Source organism: Cystoisospora suis, assembly GCF_002600585.1.
Source record: "Cystoisospora suis strain Wien I chromosome Unknown contig_344, whole genome shotgun sequence".
Lineage (NCBI taxonomy): Eukaryota > Apicomplexa > Conoidasida > Eucoccidiorida > Sarcocystidae > Cystoisospora > Cystoisospora suis.
Window position 1 is genome coordinate 26,008 of NW_027153145.1, and position 10,387 is coordinate 36,394.

At 52.4% G+C, this 10,387-nt stretch overlaps 2 protein-coding genes across 2 annotated transcripts; one reads left to right on the forward strand and one right to left on the reverse strand.

Moving 5' to 3' along the window:
* Window positions 1-888: 888 nt before the first annotated feature.
* On the reverse strand, window positions 889-3,070 carry CSUI_000878 (dna polymerase delta subunit). The gene is made up of 2 exons (XM_068061085.1): window positions 1,502-3,070; window positions 889-1,365 (listed from the first exon to the last, which is right to left on the reverse strand). The coding sequence occupies exons 1-2, from the start codon at window positions 2,018-2,020 to the stop codon at window positions 1,192-1,194; spliced, it is 693 nt and encodes a 230-aa protein (XP_067926939.1). The 5' UTR covers window positions 2,021-3,070; the 3' UTR covers window positions 889-1,191.
* A 111-nt stretch (window positions 3,071-3,181) lies between these two features.
* On the forward strand, window positions 3,182-7,831 carry CSUI_000879 (reactive oxygen species modulator 1). Its single transcript, XM_068061086.1, has 7 exons — window positions 3,182-3,604; window positions 4,093-4,217; window positions 4,650-4,739; window positions 5,468-5,603; window positions 6,109-6,280; window positions 7,042-7,131; window positions 7,572-7,831. The coding sequence occupies exons 1-7, from the start codon at window positions 3,597-3,599 to the stop codon at window positions 7,815-7,817; spliced, it is 867 nt and encodes a 288-aa protein (XP_067926940.1). The 5' UTR covers window positions 3,182-3,596; the 3' UTR covers window positions 7,818-7,831.
* The last annotated feature ends 2,556 nt before the right edge of the window (window positions 7,832-10,387 follow it).

A 10,387-nucleotide genomic window follows, 5' to 3' on the forward strand; every position in this document is an offset into this window, starting at 1 on the left:
GGAACGGTGCAAGCTGCGTAGTAGACTAATTAGCGGTAGTCCGTAGTGCCGCTCGTAGCCCGCTCCACCAGGGAGGTGGAAAGAGAGACGCGACTCTCCCGATGCGTCGTTCTAGGTCGCAGCGTTGGACGGTGAAGGAACGAGAGAGAGGAATGCTAGTTAGATCTTCTGAAAAGTGAGTATGAGTACTGACCTTCCAGGTAGGTGATGAGACTCTCCTTAGTAGCATGCAAGCAAGCGGCAGGAGATTGCTCGGGAAGAGAGCTTCGCTGTTGTTTCCGATCGTGCCGGGCTGGGTGGAGCCCGAACATACTCATTCCTATCGTTCTGTGTTCTTCTCAGGTATCACGGTGTGTTTGAACGGTGGTGCAAGAGTTCGTCTGCGTAACAATTTGTGCTAGGGCGCTCAACAGGTATCACGCACCGACTTCCGCAGTCGCTACACTTTAATGCAACGCCCTGCACACGGCGATGGCGTTTGGTGGGCACTACTTGCTAGGGGAGAAAAACAGCTTTTCCTATGTAGTCTACGTATTGACAGGCTCGAGGCGCCACGAAAAGTGTTTTGACAGCACGCGACCCTACAGGTGTGCTTCAGTCAGTCCTCCGGATAGCAACGAGAGACTCAGACTAAGACGCTGTAACCCCCATCATCACCTCCCTCATAACCAGGCAGTGCTTGAGGTCTTCTTCGCGCCGCTGCTGCGCGCGTGTACAGGAACGAGTCTACACAATTCGTCGCCTTCTCGGCGAGCGAGAAGTCGGAAAACGCACTTTCGTGGACGCACGCGCTTGCCACCTGAAGGGGAGAGGGAGGAGACTCTTCTTCAAGGCAACACGAAAAAATTCTGAGGTCCGAAGTCCCGCCGCAGCAAGTTGCTTCCACAAGGCCAAGCTGAGCGCGTAGCACCACCGACAACAAAAAAGCTTCCGTCTGTCAACAGATTTTCACGACCGCCCCCTCCTTTTGAATCCTCAAAAGTGCTCCCAAGTCCTCGAAGTGGAGAGAGCTGTTCACACTTGACAGTTAGAAAGTCACACGTGTCTACCAAACGGTGCTCGTACACCGCCGGATCATGAGAGCGAGGCCTGTCTTTCTCCGTACGGAAGTAAACTGGAGAGGTCTGGGGACGCGGGGAATTCAAGATCACTTGGACAGCGGCAAAGGTCCGGCACGTGGCAAGCGGAGGTTCATCGCCAGTGTTCCGGGTTCGTGACTCCAAATTTGGTCAGTCTCTGGTCGAATATAGAAATGTTGTTGCCTGTGCGCTCGACGGCGAGCCTCAGGTCCTCCGGGGGATTCAGTCCCAGCTCAGCTGCTCGGTTCCAGCGTTCAAGTCTTGTCAGGCCGCAGCATGGGCCGTACTGCAGTGGCAACGACAAGCAGTGTTCACGGCAGAAGATGCGTGTACTGAACGAATCAATGGTAGTCATGGCGAACTATCGTTCGCCTTTCCTTAAATTGAAGCAGAGTCCCAAACAAGCGAGACCTTAATCTCACCTGAACTGCCACGTCGAACCGGCAAAGCATCTCTTCCAACTTGGCAGCAGAAGAACAGTCAACCTGGAGTCTGTTGAACCCAGAAGCTATTGAAGGCTCCACGCGTCGATGCTGCGTCTGCCTCGTAGCCCTATGAGGCGTGAGGTCACCTTGCGTCGGCCTGGATAAGGGCAACTCCCGAACGTCACCAGGAGTCAAGACAGAGGGCCTGTAGCCCTCTCCTGGTAACATGTGATAACGAGAGGAGTCTGACCTCGAGCCTCCGCCACCGGCTGCACTTCCTCCCGTCGAAGTGCCTCCAAACTGGGCTTTCGGAAGTCTATGTCGAGGGACGGGTGGTGTGCACAGCGGGGAGACGACGTTCTTCGCGAAGAGGCCTCGTTTCTCCGTTGGCGCAAAAACGTGTTTCCTTTCATTAGCCGAAGAACTCTGACGTCCGTCCTTAGTTGCTTTCCTTGCGTGCAGCTCACCCCTCTTGGGGGTTTGGCTTTGGTCGTCGATATCCATGGATTCCACCATTCAAGAGCCGACGGAGTTCAAAACCGCCTCTTGCTTTCCGTGTCTCCACCCCTGAAAAAAGTCCCTAACAACGTTCAGTCGAACCACGGTCGTCCACCACGATCCACTATCCCTCAAAGTTTGCAGCCCCGCCGAGATGAGCGTCAATCGCTACGTTGGAGCGAGCAGCTGACTAGCCGGCACGCAAACCGAAACTGAGTACCCGGCCTTTAACCCCGATACGGGGTACAGCAAAGAAAAAATTACTCTCGAATTGTGTGGAGTGTCGCAAAATCACTGTTGTTGGACGGATTATTGAACGGTCACCGGGAGTCACGGTGGTACCCCATGACATGCACACTCAAGATCAAGCAACGTGGAATATCGCCCGCCAAGCACGTGTAGTCCGCTTGTACGCGTGTTCATAGCCACAAAAACGGAAAGGTTGCTGGGTAAGGAGCGAAAAGCTTCGCGCCAAGTCTGATTACACTTGCTAGTCGGCCTGTCTGTAGCCACGCCGCAATGTACGACCAGCCGGGTTACGGTTATAGATAGCGGGCGCCAGCGATGCGTCTCAGCGGACCGTGCGCCCTCTCATCTTGAAAATGGTTCACCGGACAGCCCCTTCTTCGAGATTCTCCTACCCGTCCGGCTCGGGGTGACACACTAAATGAGTGTCTTGTTTTCGTAGGTTGTGTTACTTCGAGATCTCGATCGGCTGCTCGCGGACAGCGCTATCCTCTTGGCGGTGTGCCGTGAATAGTCAGTCGTATTTCTCGCCAGGCTTATCTGATGGGCTTTTGGTCTTGATGGCTGCACCTTGTAAAGGCTGCATCAGTCCCAGTGATCTCCGCGCTAACGCCCGCTTTCACGGGCCTTGGACAAGAGAAGATGGGAGCACACCCGGATGACCCGCGGAGGTGTGGACACGAACAGCCGTGAGGCCCGTCTCCAGCCACAACATGATCGCAGGGAACTGACGAACTAGGGGAAACCCACATTCGAAAAGGCGCGGCTCTACAACACCGATGATTCAGCGGGGTGAGGAACCTCGCTACCGAAGTAGCTGTGTGTTCGAGCTTGGAAAAGACAACCTCACCGCCCTCCGTGCACTGGAGCCTCGCGCCGGAGGCAGGGCTGCCGATGCCGCATGCAACCTTCTTGAGAAGCATCACTTTGAATCGACATGCATTTTCCCATAGACTTATTCTGAACACATTTCGTTTCCTGTTTCCACATCGTGTCTCTTAGGAAGTGTCTGACGCATTCTGGAGCTCCCCTTCCTCCTCGACATATACAGTCCGCTCAGTAGAGTTTGCTTTTGCCTTCTGTGGACGCCGTGGTCGAGCGGTGTATTAGACCGGTGATGACTGTTTACTTTCGTGTGACGAGGTAGCAATCGATAAATTTCTTCTTCATTTCGGGCATATCTGCTACTCTGCACAGTTGAGGTTTTCAGTTTCTCGTGGGGTGAATTTTACGGCCGATCGGGCCGATAGGTGACAGGCGCTGAGTTCGAGTCCGTGGTTCCCCACTGTCGGCTTTTTGTACAAGCAGGTCGGGCTTTTTAAGATTTTCCTTGTGCCACAAAGGCGAAATGAGCTGGTAAGATTACCGGATAATTCCAGGCATGTCGTTATGGGCCCTCTATTTTCGAGGTACGATCCTTCGCATCTTTTTCTGGGAGACGAGAACTTGGTCGCAACAGTTGTTGTCTTATTGTACCAGCCATCTGTTTTATTTCTCCGCGTTTTCTGCGGGTGCCAGATCTGAAACCGTGGGAACACCTAGGGCTACAGGAACGCTTGTGGAGTATGTTGGTTCTCTTCTTCACTTTTATTTTCTCTGCTCTTTTCGCTTCTCGGTCCGAATAGGTAGGAGTGGGGTTGTTGCTCATCTTCTCTTCTGCGTTGCCGCAGACGTGATTAACGTTTCTGTTCAACGACTCTCTGTTACTTTTTCCATGGAGAGCATTTCCCAGCGACGGACTCTCGGTTCTCGGGAAGCTATTTCCTGCGGTGTTTTTGTAGCTTCCTTTCCCTTGTCGTCTGTTAACGTTAATCGACATTTGATCTCCGTCTGTCCACATGCAGGTGGCCCTTTGGTTCCGGAGGGGATACCTCAGCAGCAAAAAAGGACGCCACATCCTCTTTGCCGAAGAGTGAATATGACGAACTTGTCCCGCCTCCCCCTTCAGGAGGGGCTGTGCCCCCGCCCTGTGAGTCTCTCAGGCTGTCGTGTAAAATATTTTCTCCTGAGTGTCCGTTGTTCGCTGAACAAGTTTTCTATCGTACAGGTTTACGACAGGAACAGAGGGTGGAGTGTAGTTTGTTCTGTAGCGACTAGGAAGCATCTTTTTTTTTTACGATGGGAAAGAAACTGGGAGAATCTCGTGACCGAACCCTCAGGGACGAGACGGGTACCACCACCTGAGGGAAGCCTGCCTTTCGTTTTACTTCTGAGGAGTGCGCTTGGTTGTGATTCCGAAGTGCCTGTACTTCTGGTGCCGACTGCTGGTCGTTTTCTGCGGCCACTCCTCCAGCTAGGGCGGGCCAGACACGCACATGTAAGTGGTGGGTTGTTTTGCTGGAAAAACTGTGTGACTATCACACAACTCCTTCGTATGCAGTTCTCCGTGTTCTTTTTTCAGCTCCACCCCCGAAGTCCGTGGGCTCCTCTGCAGCTAGCGCGACAGAGCCGTTCAAAGGCTTCTCCCCTCCTCCACCAGCCGCGCCTGCGAGTATGTCCTTACGTGATGTCTTCCCTTGTATGGATACGTACAGGCACACTTCGTCGTGGGTGGACATGGGTGCGCGCTCACGTAGGCCTGTTAACTCTGTTAGTCATGTTAGTCGCTCTCTGTTTTCCTCACTGGTGTCTTTCTTTCTCTGCCTCTCTGAGAGGCGAAGCGTGTTCTACTCTCAGAGGGTGTAGGAGAAACGACGATACGGGGAACAGTGCACCGGCAGGAGTCGAGTGTAGACGGATTTTGACGGAGTCCATGTGTTCTCGGTTTCGTGCGCCCCATGGAGTACAGCGAGGGGAGCAAGCTGTCTCCTCTGTACGGTTCTCTTCAGAGACGTCAACTCGCTCTCCGCGTTTTCTTCAGTTCCTGTAAAGGGGCCAGTGCCTTGAAATGCGAGCGAGGCCGGAGGGCGTGTATGTACCTAAGCAGACATACACGCACACACAAACTGTGTAGAGGCAGAGCACGGCAAACAGTTGCTTGTGGAGCTTAGGTTCATACGGGAGTTCGGAATGCACAAGTGTCAACGGACGCGTCAAGCCGTGGCACCCATGGTTGTCTTTTCATGAATATATATGTGAATCCATGTAATCGTGTTTGAGTTTTCTTCATTTTTGAGGTTTCTCTTTGTGTCCTGAAAACCTTGGTACCTGATTATGTGCTCGGTCCTTGTGTGTTGCCTAAGTCCGCATTTGTTTGTTTCTACAATCCACTGTCTGCAGCCACTCCAAGCTCGTCGTCATTGTCGCGTTCTTCCTCCGCGCCTTCCTCTGCCTCTGGGTCTTTCTTGTCGCTTCCCAGCCTCGGTGTAGGTAAAGGAGAGGACTATTACGCCAATGAGGACTTTTCTAAGTACACGTAAGGCACGTATAAATACCTTTGAACCTATCTTTGTGGCGCTGGCGTCTGCGAGCACTCTATGTTTGTCCCGTGTTTTTTTGTAGCTTCGCACAGGGACAGAAAGAGCTGTCAGTGTCTTCACACGAAAGCCAGACTCTGTGTGCTGCTAGCATCGAAGGAACAGCTACGCGGTCAACTTATATCGGCAGCAGCTGTGATACGGAGGCGTGTTCGTACCGTTGTGTATCTACACCACCGGACGTTTGCCGCAGGTGCGGCTCCGACTCGCCGCGGCTGCCCGCTTCCACTTGCGGGACTTTGCATGCCGTTCTAAGCCTACATTCGCCATTTACTGGAGTCCCCGGATTTGCCCACCTGTAGTGGTCCCAGCTTACGCGAACTATTGGTGTTTTGACTGTGACAGCGGAGTACCTACGGCATGTAGGGGGGCAGTGAAGGTGCGTCGTCTGCTCGGGCCGGTACGAGCTCTGTTCACACATACGCATTGCTTGTTTATTTGTAGGTCTCCGTATTCGCCCGAGTCTCCTGGGTTCTACGATCGGCAGTACGCAGAAGAGGAGAGACAACGGGTCGACCGTCTGCAGGGCGGTCGGGAAGCTTCTCTTCTAGATCGATATGTTACAAACCCTAGATTGCGCGGTTGTCTAGAAGGGGTTAAGATGGGAGTCAAGATGGTACGCCGACGAAAGCTGTGCAGTTGCTCATGGAGTCATCCATTCGATATGGATGACAGACACAGGGGATTCTCATGTGACTGTCAGCCTTCGACCTTTAGTATGATTCTTTCGTTCTTCTGTCTCTCCAGCTGTAATACTATATCGCTGTAGAACTTTGAAGGCAGAAAAAACCGTACCTCAACGGTCTACATTCCACTACGCATCGTTGCGTGTCGTTTCGAAAACCTGCGTATGTATACATCCGCTGATCTTGTTGCGTGAAATTGTTCGGTCGCGCGGGGTCCCGAAGGCAGTTGTGAGAAATGTATCTGGCCGCACATGCACGTGTATGACTTGAGCTGTGCGCCCCTTGAATGTATACTCAAGAGGGGAGGTGTTACTGACCACGGCCGGTTTTTGCATTTCATGTGCCGCTATGCTCTTAGACGTTGTCCAAGATCATGCGGGTCCGGAAGTTGCAGGGGTGAAAGTTCTCTCGAGGGCAAGTCCATAGAATCTTGTCGAGCTGACAAGAATGCAGACACGTGTTTACTTGCAAATACTGCCTCCTCACTTTTCCACAACAGATTAACAAAAATGAAGTGGCAATAGCTTTTTCTACTGAGCTAAGAAGCCGAATAGGTGATGAATTCAGCGGTGACACCTGTAAGTAAGCTCTATAGAGATATACGTCTGAGTCTCTGCCGTCGGCCCTTTCTGAATATCGCCTTGCCCTCCCCTGTGCTACGCGCACGTGTCGCCTGTGCGAACTCTCTCAGGGCGCAGCTGTCGGGGGAATTTTTGGTCTTCTCACCGGAGGCTATGCGGCATTTGCACATAGAAATTTCCTCATTCTTCCCGTATCAATGGTAGGTTCTCACCTACTTCGCATGTCTCTTGAACCTCTCCTCTTCTTGTTCAAAGCTTTCCTTCCTTTTCTCTTCCACTGTAGCACCTACTGTCGTGCCTTCCTGTGCATTTTGATCCTCGCTGTCATTCTGAGCTTCTTTTGCCTGGGAAGGGTTAAGTCCAGATGATGCCGGTACTTCCAGATACGTGCTGCTACATCTCCCTGTCGGACGAGAGGCAACGAAGAGATGGGCTCTTTGAGTATGAGTTGAGTTAGGTCGACAAATACACAGCAGTGTACTGCAGAAGATTTAATATGTGTACACGTATTTCCATGTAAAATTCCTCGTCTCACAGGTGCGTCTGGATCTGCATTGTGATTGTGCGTCCTACTCTGTAAGCCAGGAGATAGATGATAAAATCTGTCTCAAAGGCTATTTATTTCTTTGTGCTTCTGTAGGTCGGCGGTGCTGTGAGCTTCGGATTTTTCCTCGGGTGTGGAATGATCATCCGTTGTGAAGATGCGCAGGCTTTTTATTCGCCTCCTTCCTCTTCGCCTTTCTGCCCTTCGTTGCGTTTCACCAAGAATATCACCCATAGTGTTTACTTGAGTACAGCCGGAAAACGTACTGTCCCATCGTGTGTTGCGTTGGCTGGGGATCAGAGGCGATGCGTGGCCCTCCCCGCTTATAGCAGGCACTGGTGACGATGAAGGGGTGAGGGGTAGAAGAATTTCTCAATTTTCAAAGACAACTTGCCTCTTCGTTCTGCGCGCAGACTACTTGTGCCTGTGGTCTTGTTTTCAACTGACATCAATCTGAATGCCCAAACAAACGGATACAAAAGTGCACCCATAGCACTGTTTAGATCACGTTTCTGCAGGTATTGTATTGAATTTGATATTCTGCACGGAGTTCTTAGCACACGCCACGGTACAAGATCACACAGCGGGTCGGAGAAACGTAGACAAAAAGAGGGGTGCCATGTAGGGTAAGGAAGATTTTTGAGAGTGAAGGGTGCTTCTCGTCTGTTTTTATATGCCTCGCTCTTCTCGCTCGAGCACCGGGGATGCATCAGAGAATGGCTGCACCTAGAAAAGCAGCAGGGCGCAGCAAGTCTGGAATAGAGATGTTCTTCATTTGTTCTGTACTTGAAAAGGCCGAAAAATGAGTGGCGGTATGCGAGGATCGACATGAATCAGGTCCGCACCTACACGTGTATATCCGCGCATACAACTATATAGGTTGTGGAAGGGCTTTCTCCCTCAATCGTGATAGCGGTCCTACCCTTACAGGGCAATGGACAAGGAGACGCTGCCGATCTTTCCCGCAGCGTTTTCTTAAAGTGTGTTGACGCAAAGCCTGACAGGCTGGGGAAGAGTTCACACTAGTAGTACGGTGTCGAGGAGATGGAATTCAGTTTTCTTCAACAGGTGCTCATTCGCAGCAACCAAACCTGACTGAAACTCTGGACCGAGATGGTCTGATGCCTTCGCGGCTTTGTCGGTCGCCAGGTATGGAGGCCTGTGCCGAGAAGCTGAACTCTGACAGTCTTGCAATATCGTGTAAGTGATCCATACATGTGATGCTTTGACGTATGTAGTTGCTAGCTGCGTATTCAATGTTTATCAAGCGGACGAGTGTGTATAATACTTACATTCACCTGCTCGGATCTTACATCCAACTCCGGAACCTGCCAAGCACAACTGACCCGTTTTGCTCTTTTTTGTTCTCGACTTTGTTGCGGTTTGGATATTCCTGGAGTCGCTTCGATGCTGAAACAACCCTCGCAGCCTCGGAGACAAAAGAGAGCGATACAAAGCGATGCTGTCAGTTGCTCTTTCGACCTTAGGACGGCCTCCTCGAAACAGTTTTGGCAACGAAAACGTTTTTTGATGGCAAGCAACCGAGACAACGGATAGGTACAAACGCTGTGATCTTCTGACACACAGGTAAAACTGCGCTCTCGCACTCTGTGCTTCCTTTGTTACATCCCCGGACACTCGACACAACAGTTCATTCCAGGCGACCTCTCGAAGTAGGCAGTCCCTACAGCCGATGACGGCATCTGGCACCCGTTGGTCGATCACTACGCTCTCAGCACGTGTTCCCTGAATACTAGCAACAATAAAAATCTACCCTGTACTCGAAGGGGCTGGCACTACCTCTGTCTACGGTGAGCCTGCATTGCCGGACAGTTTCAACGCTGAAGACTCCGTCCCGCCGCTCTCCCCCAGCCGAGAACTCGCACGTCGCTGTCTGCAGTTGCTCAGCGACTGCATCGCTGTTCCGCTGCTACGTGCAAAACGCACGCCCTCTTCGAAGCTTCAAATCAGTGCATCTGGCCTGGCTCAGGGCTGTTGTGGAACGGGCCCGGGCGACACATGAACTTTGCTTTGTGTGTCTAGATCGGGAGCACTATGCGGTGTCAGGCTGATGGCTCGTTGAGCGTCCTACGGGGCTGGCCCGTCTCGCACATGACAGGTGCTACGTAAGCAGAAAACTGCAGGGTCCGCGTGTCGCAGTTCTACCGCGTTTGTGGCGAAGCATGGACCTCGACGCCACGAGCTTCCGCTTCCTCGGTTGCGTCCATCCTTCATTCGAGCGCGAAGTTTCCCCGCTTCTACGACGCGGTGCCCGACTTGGCGTCCCACTCATGGGGGCGCGAATACTCGGAAACCACGCGTCCAGCACAACTGGACTGACGAAAAATAGAATCACACACCACACTTCGGTGGGTTGGGTGCACTAAAGTGACACACTGCCCGTCGACATCAGTCTTCTGTACACACCTACGACAGGAGCGCTAGGAGACTCCTCTCGCACGTGGGCGCTTTGACGAATGTGGACTGGAGGCCGCACCGACTACTCCAACAGCACCACTCCCGACTTCGCTGCGCTTGCCGTTGTCGCTGTCCTAGCTCATGCTTCACTTGCCATCTCCGAAAAAGAAGTCTCAAGGGACACTGCGGGAGAGTGTGTTACACTCAACCTCACGGGTCCTCACACTCCACATGCTGGATGAGCTGAGGGCAGCTTATTAACTGAACGTCGCAGGGTACAGGTTCGTATCCACCGCTACACGAAAGCACTGTGCGCAGCGCACAGAAAACAGATTTATACTGCTCTCTCGTTGCAGAACTGAATCCGCCCACACGAACATGCGGACAGTAACGTGTTTCGCCCCCCGCGACACAAGTGCGGTACAGAACCACCTCGACATCCGCAGCCAATGAATCCCTGTGGCACCGCACTTGTTCTCCACTGTGGCAACAAT

Bases quoted from the DNA above. Each gene is read 5' to 3' on its own strand.
- CSUI_000878 (XM_068061085.1), bottom strand. From the start codon at position 2,020: ATGGTGGAATCCATGGATATCGACGACCAAAGCCAAACCCCCAAGAGG. The intron at 1,366-1,501 runs GTGAGATTAAGG...TTGCCACTGCAG, and splicing joins GGTTCGACGTGGCAGTTCAG to TACGGCCCATGCTGCGGCCT.
- CSUI_000879 (XM_068061086.1), top strand. The intron at 4,218-4,649 runs GTGAGTCTCTCA...TTCTTTTTTCAG, and splicing joins AGGGGCTGTGCCCCCGCCCT to CTCCACCCCCGAAGTCCGTG. The intron at 4,740-5,467 runs GTATGTCCTTAC...CACTGTCTGCAG, and splicing joins TCCACCAGCCGCGCCTGCGA to CCACTCCAAGCTCGTCGTCA.